Here is a 13,431-nt window from a genome sequence, read left to right on the forward strand (position 1 = left end):
CTGGAGTTGCCTCATATGCCTGCGATTTTCCCTCACCTCGTTTCATGGCTCTGGGGCTGCCTGGCCCACTCCTACTGCGTGAGTCTGACTCTGATGTCCGGGAGCTGGATCTGGAGCTGTCTTCTTCCTCTGACCCAGATGAGTCATCCAGGAAAGGGCTGCTGCTTATTTGGGTCGCCTTCTAAAGAAAAGTGGAACAACCTCCCTGTATCCATCCCTAATGTTACCACTCATCCAAGAAAAGGCTGCTAGTTATTAGGGTCGCCTCCTAAAGAAAAGCAGAGCAACCTCCCTGTATCCATCCCTAAGGTTATCACTCTTTTTAGATAACAGAAAGTTTTACAGGAAGAAGTCATAGCATAGAATTTTTTTTTTTTTTTTTTTTTTTTTGAGGTGGAGTCTTGCTCTTGTCACCCAGGCTGGAGTGCAATGACATGATCTCGGTTCACTGCAACCTCTGCCTCCCAGGTTCAAGCGATTCTCCTGACTCAGCCTCCTGAGTAGCTGGGATTACAGGCACCTGCCACCACGCCCGGCTAATTTTTATATTTTTAGTAGAGACAGGGTTTCGCCCTGTTGGCCAGGTTGGTCTCGAACTCCTGACCTCGTGATCCGCCCGCCTCGGCCTCCCAAAGTGCTGGGATTACAGGCGTGAGCCACCGTGCCCAGCCAGCATATGATTTTTAAAAGGAATTTGGGAATGTATTTTGCTGTTATCAAAATCATGTTGTTAAACCCTGAATTCTAATAAGCAATTATAAAAGATGCCTGAAAATATAAGGTTGTCAATACCTGCAATCCTTCTTTTAATTAATACTTCAAGCAAGGAAGGGGTACCCTGGCACTGATACAAAGATCTGCCTAAATTAGGAGTTTTCATTACATTATTAATAATATGTCTCCTTTAAACAATTCATGGCCATGGGGAGGTGGGGGAATCACATGGGACACAGTAAAAACGGACTCAGACCTCTAATATTCTGATAAGTGTCTTCTGCAGACCTTTCCATTGCTTCTTTTTTATGATATGTTAACGTGAACTTGTAAAACTTTCTATAAAGGGAGAGCCTGTGTAAAATGTTAAGAATGGAATCCGGAGCTTGAATTAACAATTTCCTTGATCCATCATGAAGAGAAGCACATGTTTTAACAATAACAATAATGAGTTACCCCCTTCAAAGTTGTATACACTGGGGTGGTCATGTTCTTGTATATCAGAGATGTATAAAGTCCAGATGTAGTATAGGAAAGGGTTGCAACAGAATCTGAAACAGAAAAACAGGAAACAACATTTTAAAAAACTTCTAATTAGCACATTGGTCTTTTTCTTATGAATACAAATTAGCATAATCTCCATTTAAAAAGCAATTCGATTAATACGTGATTACTAACTGTATAGTCTAGTTTACAGATTATGGCATTTACAGGTTTATTTATACACTTTTTTACATGGTTCATTATTTCCTCATGTGTGCTAGTTCCCCAACTAGACTGCAAGCTCTTTGAGAGCAAGAACCATAGCTTTTATTTCCTTGAAATCTCCATGCATGCTTTGCTCAGGCTGGGCAGAACTAAGTACAGGCAACTGCTTACCAACCAATTCAGTAAGCAGTACATAGGAAGATATTCTCTGACTATTCATAACCCTATTGCCAGCATGGTATCAAAACCACTGTTCTGGTGGGGCATGGTGGTTCCCATCTGTAATCCCAGGACTTTGGGAGGCTGAGGCAGTGGATCGCTTGAGCCCAGGAGTTTGAGACCAACCTGGGCAACATGGCAAAACCCTTTCTCTACTAAAACTGAACATGGTGGCTTACACCTGTAATCTCAGTTACTTGGGAGGCTGAGGCACAAGAATTGCTTGAACCTGGGAAGGGGAGGTTGCAGTGAGCCGAGATCATGCCACTGCACTACAGCCTGGGCGACAGAGCAAGACTTGTTCTCAAACAAAAACCAAAACCAAAACCACTGTTCTTAAGCCTTTATCAGGTAAATCTGATGCTGAAATATTGGAATGTAATTTCCTAGCTAAGTGTAGTGGCTCACACCTGTAATCCTAGCACCTTGAGAAGCTGAGGCAGGAGGATTGCTTAAGGCCAGGAGTTTGAGACCAGTCTGGGCAACACAGTGAGACCCCCATCTCCACAAAAAATCTTAAAAAGTATCAAGGCATGGTGGTGTGCACCTGTCATCCTAACTAATCAGGAGGCTGAGGCAGGAGGATCGCTTGAGCCCAGGAGTTCAAGGCGGTAGTGAGCTATGATCACACCACTCCACTCCCACCTGGGTGACAGAGTAAGACGCTGCCTCAAAAAAAAAAAAAAAAAAAAAAAAGGATAAAATTTCCTGAATGGAAAGAACTGCAGATAGCTGAACAGGAACTGAATATCAATAGTTACCCCTAACATATGAATTAGTGGTGGGATAGGGAGGAGGTGGTAGAAAGAACCACAGGAAAATTTCTTGTTATTCCAGACAGTTCTTGTTGTTTGGTTTTATTTTTTGTAATGAGCATGCATTGTTTCTATAAGAATTTTTTGGAAGAAATAAAGAAAGGGGAAATGTGTTTTAAATTCTGGGAAAAAAGGACATAGAAGCCTATATTTTTACCATTTTAAACAGCTGAAATGCCACAGTTTCTCTGATTTAGTCTCTCTCAGGTAAAAAAATATACATCAGAGTTGAGTGTATTTGAGTCCCCACACTAAGATGAATTTCAATTTTAAAATACAAATCAGCAACCCTAGAAATCATTTTTTGAAAGTTTACACAACTCTTTATTCCAATGAATTTAGACATTTAGGAAGTTCTTAGCGAACGAAATAGCAATGCAAATCACTTTTCTAAACTTTTTTTATTGTGGGAAAAAACACAGAACATAAAATTTACCAACTTAATCTTTCTTTTTTTTTTTTTTTTTAAGACAGAATCTTGCTCTGTCACCCAGGCTGGAGTGCAGTGGCACAATCGCAGCTCACTGAAAGCTCCACCTACTGGGTTCACGCCATCCTCCTGCCTCAACCTCCCGAGTAGCTGGGGCTATGGGCACCCGCCACCACGCCCGGCTAATTTTTTTTGTATTTTTAGTAGAGACGGGGTTTCAACGTGTTAGCCAGGATGGTCTTGATCTCCTGACCTCGTGATCTGTCTGCCTCAGCCTCCCAAAGTGCTGGGATAACAGGCGCGAGCCACCGTGCCCGGCCCATCTTAATCATTTTTAATTGTACAGTTCAGTAATGTTAAGTGTATTCACACTGTTGTAAAACAGACCTCTAGAACTTTTTCATTTTGCAAATCTGAAATGCTATACCCAGTAAACAATAAATTCGCTTCTCCACGCACACCCTGACCCTGGTAACCACCATTCTACTTTCTATTCCTATGAATTTGACCCTTTAAATACCTCCTTTAGGTGGAATCATACAGTATTTGTCTTTTTGTGACTGTACCATGTATTTGTATTATACTATCCCTTAGCACAAAGTCCTCAAGGTTCATCCAGGTGGCAGCATGAAAAAGCACTTACTTTTATTAACACTCTCCATATTGAAGGCCTCAGACATTCGAATACCTGATTTGGCTACAGCATAAATTCTGCTTTCCTAGGGTAAAAGAGAGAGTTTGAACAGGGTATTTAAAGCAAAAAAAAAAAAAAAAAAAAAAAAAAAGACTACTTTCAATACACATGTTTTTCATTTGTTCTTCATTTAAGATTCACTAGAGTACAGCATTATTATAAAACCATCTTCGGTGCCAACTAAAATATGCCATTGTGAATAGTACTGTTGAGATTTTTCTCCATCTGTTAGTTATTCCATTATTTATCTTTTTCCCACATTTTTGTTTTATAAATTATTTTAAAGACGTGAAGAAAAAGTAAGAGAAAGCTTTTTCACAATCACTGACTACACATAAACACCTCCTTTAATATTCTTACCATTCTAGAATATGGTTGGCGGTGGGGAGAAAAACCATGAGTGGCTATAACATTAAGCTAGAAACCATTCTCAATCATTGATTACACATAAACACCACTTTTAATATTCTACTATTCTGGAACATGGTTAAACAAAGAATGGAAAAACCTGAAGTCAGAAGTCATAGATAGAGTAGCATTAAATGCTATCGCCTTCCTATGTCAATGTACATTTCACTCAAGTAGAAGAGATACCTAAAGTCAAACAAGAAATGAATATGAGAATTGCAATGGAATTTATATTATCTTGTTCCAAAAGTAGATTATTTTGTTTTCTCTTCTCTCGTGAAAAATCTCTGAAACAGGTACTGGACAGGTTACTAGCCCTGCTCCCTTGAGAAAAGGGACCACAGGTGGTTCCTAATGCATAGAGCAACATGTCCTGAATTTAATAATGGGTCTAACTTGGACACAGTTGACTGTCCAGGACATAGTGGGCAACTAAGGCCATCCTCTTCAAGACAGCCAGTGGCTTGAGAGGCAACTGGCATGAGATCTCCGACTATCAGGGACATTTTCGATTGAATAGTGCCTGGCTGAGTGAATCAGATGTAGTTTCTTTGAGTGTGAGATACACCCACACACAAACAGCAACAGAAAGACATATAACAATAAGGGCAGTAAGCAGGAGACGGGAGGCAGTCTGAAGCCCTAGGAGACTGGGGGAAAGTGGTTAGTAGTAGAATTAGAGAGAGGGGACTGGAGGCCTGGGAGGACAAGCTGAGCCACTGGGAGCAGGGGCAATGGATGTCACTTGTTTCTATCGGAGGTACTGCTGACTATCATATGTTGTCCCTCTAGAGTGACTATTGTAATTTGCATGGTATTCCAGTTCAATAAGGATAGGCTATGCCTTAAAATAAGCTCTTAGAAATTTTTAAAATAAACTCATATTTATTGAGGTAATTAGAATACATCTCTTTTCCTTGAAACCTGAAAATACCTAATAAACACAGAAATAAAATCTCAGACTTGGCCAGTCTGCTGGAAGGCTTTTGAAAAGCAATACTACTTTTTCAGGACCGAATAGCTTCAAAAGAGTAAGAGAAGACAGAATGGAAAAAAAAAAAAAAAAAAAAAAAGTAGTAGAATGGGTTGCCAAATAAAACGAACTTAAAAGCCTAACCTAAATCTCTGAAAATCTCAACATCATAAGATAGGCAAAATTTCAATTTCTTGCTGCCTAAAGTATAACATAATTAGAATTCCAGAGATTCACATGCCATTAACTTCCACTTTCCTGTGCTATCCAAAATTTAGTAATAAACTACAGAAGGTTTCATGTGGATATTGAAATAAAATGTCCTCTTGAAAGCAAATAAGAGCACATACATCTTAAGTTCTGAATTTATATTACAAAACATGTCCACCCTAATTTGCTTAAAACTGCATCAGTCACAAAATAAAAAATATAGTAATAAAAGAACATGACTCCAAAAACCAAAAGAGTCCTGCAACCCAGATATTCCTCTGGAGGCCAAAGGTTAAATTATGCCAGCATGTGAAGAAAAACTTAAATCTATAACAGATCATTTCAGACCAGGTGCAGTGCCGTGACACGCCTGTAATCCCAGCACTTTGGGAGGCTGAGGTGGGTGGATCACCTGAAGTCAGGCATTCAAGACCAGCCTGGCCAACATGGTGAAACCCCACCTCTACTAAAAATACAAAAAATTAGCCAGGTGTGGTGGTAAACGTCTGTAGTTCCAGCTACTTGGGAGGCTAAGGCAGGAGAATTGCCTGAACCCAGGAGGCAGGGGTTGCAGTGAGCTGAGATGGCGGCATTGCACTCTAGCCTGGGAGACAAGAGTGAAACTTCATCTCAAAAAAAAAAAAAAAAAAAAATTAAAATTAAACAGATCATTTCATTTTATTTCAAATATTGGAAGAATTTTTTTTTTTTTTTAGTCTAGCAGTGTTATCCTACTAATGGTCAATGTTTCAATGGAAGAAGATTTTATCTATTCTAGGTCTGTAGAAAGATACTTTGGAAACCAATGGCTATATAAGCTCAAAAAGAAAATTAAATTTATCTTAAAGCCAATCAAATAACGACTAAGTTCAAAAACTTATAACTAACAAGAGTTAAGTGTCCCGGTTCAGAATTCACCCAAAATATCACAGTTAGGGGGAACCCTTCTTTCCCACCTCCAATGTTTCCTTCCACATGGAGGAACCTCCAGTAATTGAACACTGCTGATCCCTCTCCACCTATTCACTTTCCCCTCCCCAAGAGGAAGAGTGGCTTAATGTGATTGGTAAGCTGAGAAGGAGAAACTGGGCATGCAGAGCCTGGCAGCTTCCTCTCCCCTTTCTCTTGAGAAGTAGCTGCCTGCAGGAAACAACCATCTGTTCTGTTTTTTGAGGTAGTAAGTTTTAGAGGGGCATGGCTTCAGTAGCAGAATCCTGTGGTGGTCCAGGGCTTCCTGGGAACAGGTGAATCAATCCAGCTAATCTCAAAGTTCAGTATTAGAAAGCTCATTTGCCCACTAATTCTCTAAAATTAGTTTTATCAGTAAATAAGGTAATATCTTGATCTCCCATCTGTCTTGTCATTATCTTATTTCTCAATTGATTCAGAACTCAGTGAGGGAAGAGAAGAAGAAATTTTATCCTAAAAACTGGAAAACGTCAGAACAAAGCTGGATTTGAAAGGAAAGAAGAAAAGAAAAAGTAAAACTTGAAAATGAGTGTGGACACTTTGGGAGGCAGAGGCAGGTGGATCACTTGAGGTCAGGAGTTCAAGACCAGCCTGGCCAACATGGCGAAACCCCGTCTCTACCAAAAATACAAAAATTAGCCAGGCATGGTAGTGCATGCCTGTATCAGCTACTCAGGAGGCTGAGGCAGGAGAATCACTTGAACCCGGGAGATGGAGGTTGCAGTGAGCCGAGATCGCGCCACTGCACTCCAGCTTGGGCGACAGAGCGAGACTCCCTCCCAGAAAAAAAAAGGGTTGAGAAAAAAACTACTGTGTGTGTGTTACATGCGGTGATATAATTACCCAGGAAGGAAAACGGTGCAGGGGAGGAGTTGGAGGTTTGCTGCATGCCACCTTCTTTGCTGAGTCACAGTTTTCCTGGTCATCTGAATTTGGAGAGTCCAAGGAGTCATAGGAAAATAATCCATCATCACAACTCGTGTCCATATTCTCTAAAACTTCTGTACTGTCTCCATCAACTAGATCAAGATCAGTTTCCTGAGGTCTCAGTGGTCGTATCATGCTTATAGCATTTCTATTTGTACCAAACATCCTGTCGGAGCTTAACTGTGGCTGGCTTAAGTGCCTTTTGGCTAGTGCTACACTTATACCGAAAACATTAGGAATCCTTAACTTTGGGGGTGGCAGGTGTGATGAAGGCACTAATTGTGTTCCTTTTCCAGAGAGTGAGTCAGGATGCTTTGGCATTAAAGCTGGGGTCAAAATAGGGCTTGGGGTGTTGGCTTCACTCGATGAAGATGAATAATCGAGTCTCTGAGATTGAAATTTTTTATTCAGTTCATCCGAGGAACTATCTTGTTCCTTTTTACTTAATTCAGAATTTCCCTTTCCAAGAGGACTATGTAGAGCTTTCCACTGTGCCTCCTGCTGCCAAGAATATAGCTTCTTGTGTTCTGGTCTCTTTATGCCAAAAGTCTCTTCCTCAAATATAGAGCTGCTGTCATCAGATGCTGTCAGATACATTTCACTTCCCATCCTGCTACACTGGACCCCTTCCTCAGATGTGTGACTGGAGAAGGTGGATGTGCATCTGGACTTGGATCTTCCTTTGCTCCCGTCTTCCTCATCAGAGCTCCAGTCACTCACTGGAGCCCCAGAATTCTGGGAGATGCCACCATCTGTGGCAAAGCTTGTTCTTGTTTTCCGATTCTGTTCTGAGCCACAAGGGGTTTGATGCAATGTTCTCTGGCCTCTGTTGTTTTCTAGAACTTGGTTATCAACAGACTTTTCTGGAATTTCCATTTCTAGAAAAGGATACATCATATCAGCATGCTGCCTTTAAGAATATAATCTTTCTGTACATTTAGCTTTATGTAGCTACACTGTAGAAATTGACACTGTAGAAATTTGCTGGGTGCAGTGGTGTGTACCTGTAGTCCCAGCTACTTGGGAGGCGGAGGCAGGATGATTGCTTGAGCCCAGGAGCTGAAGGCTGCAGTGAGCTATGATCAGCCACTGCACTCCAGCCTGGGTGACAGAGCAAGACCCTCCTCTGTTTTTTTTAAAGGAATAAACCAAAAATTTCATACAAATAATTTACATTATCCTGTGTTAGTCTTATGTCTTTTTTAAACACAAGTTTTTGAAAACTATAAGCTTTATATAAAACTCAGAGCCCTAACATGTCAATATAATAGTTTCCAAATTGGTTTTTACAAAAAAACATGTTGGGAAAAAAAACTGAGAGTCTAAAGAGAGATAATAAAAGAAGCAAAATGTGAAACAGGGCAATTTTCACTATCAAAGAAAGCAATCACCAAAAAAATGAACAGCATGAATTCTATTTTAGAAGGAAAGAAAATGACACCTCCTTTCAACTAAATATTTAAATTATAATGAAGTAAATTTAGGCATAATAAATACAAAGCTATAGTTTAATAAACAGACCTTGCACCAAACTTCGATACATTGAGATATGCAAAATCATGAAGAAAATATAAACACAGAAAAGCTTTCCTTGCTCTACTTTTGGTTTAATCATAACTACAAAATGTGTTTTTATAATAAGAATAACACTCTTTAAAAATATCTTTAGATATGGTTTATTTTTATGTATAACATAATTAACAGAGTGAACCATTGGCTTCATAAACAAGGAATTAAACTTTTAGACTGAAGTGTAGAAAATAAACTTTGAAAACATGAAAACATAGACAGGACCTTCATAATTAAGGAACTAGAGGCTGAACAAATAAACTCTAAAATTCGGTATTAGGAAGTTTGTTAAATTTGCAAATGAGCAAGAGCATCAGTACAAGCAATCTCAGCTGTACTCCACTATTAGAAAAAGGGAAGGAAATGAAAATGGCTTCTCAAAAGGCGAAAAAAAGATGCAAGTAGGCCGGGTGCAGTGGCTCACACCTGTAAATCCAGCACTTTTGGGAGGCCAAGGCTGGCAGATTGCTTGAGCCCAGGAGCTCAAGGCCAGCCTGGGCAACATGGTGAAACCCCATCTCTACAAAAAATACAAAAATTAACTAGGCATGGTGGCATGTGTCTATAGTCCTGGCTACTAGGGATGCTGAGGTGGGAGGATCACTTGAGTCTGGGAGGTCAAGGCTACAGTGAGCTGTGATTGTGCCACTGCACTCCGGCCTGGGAGACAGAGTGAGATCCTGTCTCAAAAAAAAAAAAAAAGAGAGAGAGAGAAGAGAAGAGAAGAGCAAAGCGAGTAATGGCATGAAAGCAAGAAGCAAAGGAGCCTTCGGATTGGAAAATGTATCATTTTCAGAATTTCATAACCAAGCATAGAGACAACTTTTACTGTTATACTTTTTCTCTTCTGGGGGAAGGAAGTTGGAGCTGCAAGTAGAGAGGATGAAAACTCAGGCCTCTCTAAAATATTTGGGGAAAGTCAACAAAAGTGATTGTGCTAGAGGTGGCAAAGCCAACAGCTACAACAAAGCAAAATTTAGATGGATTTTTTCTTTTTTTTTGATAGAAGCACTTCAAGACTAAAAGAAGAAGAGTAGAAATCTGTATACAGGACCAGGGTTTAAATATCTAGGAAAACATTTTCCTCTTGGAAGGATTAAAGGAAAATCAAAGAGTTATCAATTTATCCCCTAGGGTTTTTTTCTTTAGAAGTTTGCTATGCCAATGTTTAATTTCATGTGTAATATTAAGTAATGTTTTATATTTTAAATAATGTTTTATGTGTAATATTAAGTAATGTTTTATATTTTAAATAAATAATGAATAGGAAATTCACAGTTCTAATCTGAAACTCAGCTAAAACAAGTACAGCATCTTGCAGATGGGACAGTAAACTTTTTAATTTTAAATACCCACCTTCCACCTACAGCAGGAAAAATATATTACGAAGGAAAAATCAGTTTCTCCTATGCAAAGGCTCTCAGAAAACACAAAATAATTAGATACACAAAGTTAAATGTTGTATTGCTCTTTAGAAACATTCTCATAAAACATCAAATTGTCAGAAAAAAATAAGGAAAATTAAGCTATATTTGGATTAATCTTAGCAAATGAGTCTTCCTTTTTAAAAAATGCCAAAGTCAATTCCTGTAGTTCATAAATACCTTCCATGTCTTTTCCTTCAGTGAACTCAGGTTCTTTCGATGATATCTTGCTCATTTCCTCAGATTTTACTACTTGAGGAGGACTCCTTGCTCGAGATAAAAAGCACCCAAAGGTCAAACTGCTCAGGCGCTGGCCTTCCGAAAGCTTTAGTGTAGAGACAGTGGATGACTTCTTTCCTTGAACTTCTACAACGTCGTTAATCAAAATTAAGATTTGAATTTTTTATAGAAGTTTGTTAAACATAGAACCAAGGCATATAAAAACTTGAACAAATCACTCTTTATGCCAGAAAAAAAGCCTAAAGTTCATCTTTCTTGATGTACAATAACATGGAACCTTCAACGACAAGCATCACATCCCAATGTTTAAATTCTGTTTTACATATTTTGAATGTTCAAAATATTTTTAACTGGAGAAAGAAAATTATCTAATCCCTTTAAGAGTAGTTAGTTCTAAGCAACGACAAAACACAAACAGATTATAAATAACTAGAGAGCTCTAGCTTCCTGCAAAGTCAAGTATTGACAAATACCAGTTCAGCGTTGGTGAAATTTGCACAGTATGCCACTGTGAAGAAAAAGAAACTGAGGTCCTGGTTGCCGAAATAACCAAAGAAACTTGGATCATCCTTGGGGCAACCATCCCATGATAACTGTAATGACTTTTGCTTATCTTAGTTTTCAGCCATGAGAAAAAAGTAGATGGGGAGGTTGGGTCTATGGTAACCACAATATAAAGAGCTTTAATCACTTCTTTAAAGAGAAAAAAAAAGAGGAGATGAGTAAAGAATTTATACAGGTAGTGAAGTGATTAGGTCAGCATCTAATCATGAATTTAATTCATCTCTTGGACTTTTTTTTTTTTTTTTTTGAGACAGGGTGTCTCTTTGTTGCCCAGGCTGGAGTACAGTGGCATGATCATGGCTCACTGCAGCCCCAAACTCCCGGGCTCAAGTGATCCTCCCACCTCACCTCCCTAACCAGCCCCCAAGTAGCTGAGAGTATAGGTGTGTGCCACCATGGCCAGCTAATTAAAAAAAAACTTTTTTTGTTGCGATGGGGTCTCACTATATTGCCAAGGCTGGTCTCAAACTCCTGGCCTCAAGCAGTCCTCTCACCTTGGCCTCCCAAAATGCTGGGATTACAGGAGTGAGCCACTGCGCCTGGCCCAGTGGCCCAGCCAAAAGTTATAAATAATTTTGGAGATATATTTTTTTTTAAATAACAATCTCACCACTGATATTCTTGAGTTTATCAGCGGATTATCAATTGATTCTCCTAACTGACTGGATTCAAACCCTCATCTAGAAGATCCATATGGGGAAAGGATTAGAACACTGGTGATCCATGAACGAACTGAGTTATGACATTTGCATGCAAGTAACCACCAGCTCAGGCATCTAAGAACACATGAAAGTGCCTCAGAGCTGCCCTCAATTAATGCCAAGTTCAATAATGTGTTCAGCATGTGTGATGCCAAGAAACCTCCTCCAAAGTGTTCAATGCAGCTACAAATGTAAGGTATCTGTGACTCCCCTAATCTCCATTAAAAGGTCTATTCTCTAAGGCCAAAATTCAAGTCTTCTTGGACTTTTGGAGTGCATGTCTCTCTGATACAACTACCTCTAACTCACTATCTTGTGTGGTAAAGTCCCCTGTGTTCTTTCAAGAAAACAGGGAGATACAGAACTACATCACTTGGAAGGAGCAAAATGTCCTCACCATTAGAGATTGGTACCCATCATCCATATGTCTGACCTCCCAGGCTAATGTCTCTGTACAGTACTTTTAGCAAGCTGGACTCTCTGGAACTTAGTTTGGTTCTAAAAAGTGTACCAATGGAAGGTCTTTTAGAATAGAGAGAGGCAAAATTAGTATTTGGTCATGTTTTTCTGATCTACGTAGTGACCACTTTGGTAGACATCATCAATTCCATCTCTTTTTTGCCTTCCACTTTCAGGCCCAACATTCACTCGAATGCAGGACTTCTGGTTTGTTTAGTAATTCTCTTTCATTTTATGGCAACAGCTTCTTGGATGACATCCATAATCGCATCTTTAAAACATCAAAAAAAGTAAAAGCCTATATAGTCAAATAAATCCAAATAAGCTATCTTAGTAAAGTATTTGTACCTTGTAGTTTTGACTGCATTGTTCTTATCTCTTCAGTTTGGTTTTGGTTGATCAAACGAAGATTCTGATTCTCCAATTCCAGCTAAGAGAACATAATGGTATTCTTTTCATATAGAGATAATATTATAAAAATGTACTAATACATTATAATATTAGAAAATGTTAATATTTAGTTTCTCTACATGTGTAAGCAAAATACAAAGGAAATGATAAACAAATCTCAGATTAATTTATCAGAATAGGCTATCGACCTAGATAATTATGGTATCAATATTTACATTTTTCAGAACTAAGAGTTTTAAATGTTTTCACCCCTTATGCCTTTTCCACTGTAAAATTATGTTAAAGGAAACGATTTCAGCTTTAAACTGCCATAGAAATGAAAATGTGTGCTTCTCAGCTACCAAATACATTAATTTTATGAGATATAGATGTATCTCCTATTATTATTTGAAATTAATTAGAACTAAAATTAACTTATTAGAATAAAGTTATTCACACTGATCATCACGAGTCTATTAATATGTTTAATTTTTAAAATACACTGGATATTAAAATGAAAGCTACCTATATCTCATTTATCAAAAGATAGCAGTATCACCAACCGATCAAAATTCTTTGTTTTACTCAGAGTAATCACATATTCTGATGATGTATCAATTCAAAAGAAGTAAAAGGTAAAGAAAAGGAAAACATATAGCAATAAATACCTCATTTAACTTAACTGTTACCCATTCTTTTATCTTAGCTGCTTTCTCTTCTATTATTTTAGCTTCTTGTATTCTTATTTGTTTCTGAAATAACAATAGCAATTTGTTTAGTTCAAACATAAACTCAACGGTCTGGAAATGTTTTACCATAAATATACAAGGCAAATCCACTTAAAACTTGTTTCCAAGTTACTATATCTGCTTTCAAATTACCAAATAGATTTTTAAAAGAAAAAATTATTCGGTAGATACAATAAGAAACCACAAAGCCACATGCATGTATTACTAGTTTTAAAAACCGCTATTCTCTTTCTCTGAAATATCATACACTGAAGTCAATCCACTGAAT

General features: G+C 38.4%; 1 protein-coding gene across 7 annotated transcripts in view; it reads right to left on the minus strand.

Moving 5' to 3' along the window:
- The window catches only part of PLEKHH2 (pleckstrin homology, MyTH4 and FERM domain containing H2), a 127,688-nt gene that overhangs the window by 60,390 nt on the left and 53,867 nt on the right, over nt 1-13,431 (minus strand). For 6 of the 7 annotated variants that reach the window (XR_010149547.1, XR_010149548.1, XM_525888.7 and 3 more), the window contains exons 5-11: nt 13,083-13,166; nt 12,373-12,454; nt 10,241-10,426; nt 6,984-7,945; nt 3,530-3,605; nt 1,171-1,265; nt 37-181 (exon numbers count right to left, since the gene is read on the minus strand). Coding sequence is in view for 5 of the 7 variants with exons in the window: in XM_525888.7 (XP_525888.4) it covers nt 37-181; nt 1,171-1,265; nt 3,530-3,605; nt 6,984-7,945; nt 10,241-10,426; nt 12,373-12,454; nt 13,083-13,166 (1,630 nt within the window). In the remaining 2 variants the exon portion in view is untranslated. The remainder of the gene's footprint in view (nt 1-36; nt 182-1,170; nt 1,266-3,529; nt 3,606-6,983; nt 7,946-10,240; nt 10,427-12,372; nt 12,455-13,082; nt 13,167-13,431) is intronic. The other variant, XM_063789902.1, reaches the window with a different exon arrangement.

The sequence above is a fragment of the Pan troglodytes genome, chromosome 12 (genome assembly GCF_028858775.2).
Source record: "Pan troglodytes isolate AG18354 chromosome 12, NHGRI_mPanTro3-v2.0_pri, whole genome shotgun sequence".
In the NCBI taxonomy this organism is placed as follows: domain Eukaryota; kingdom Metazoa; phylum Chordata; class Mammalia; order Primates; family Hominidae; genus Pan; species Pan troglodytes.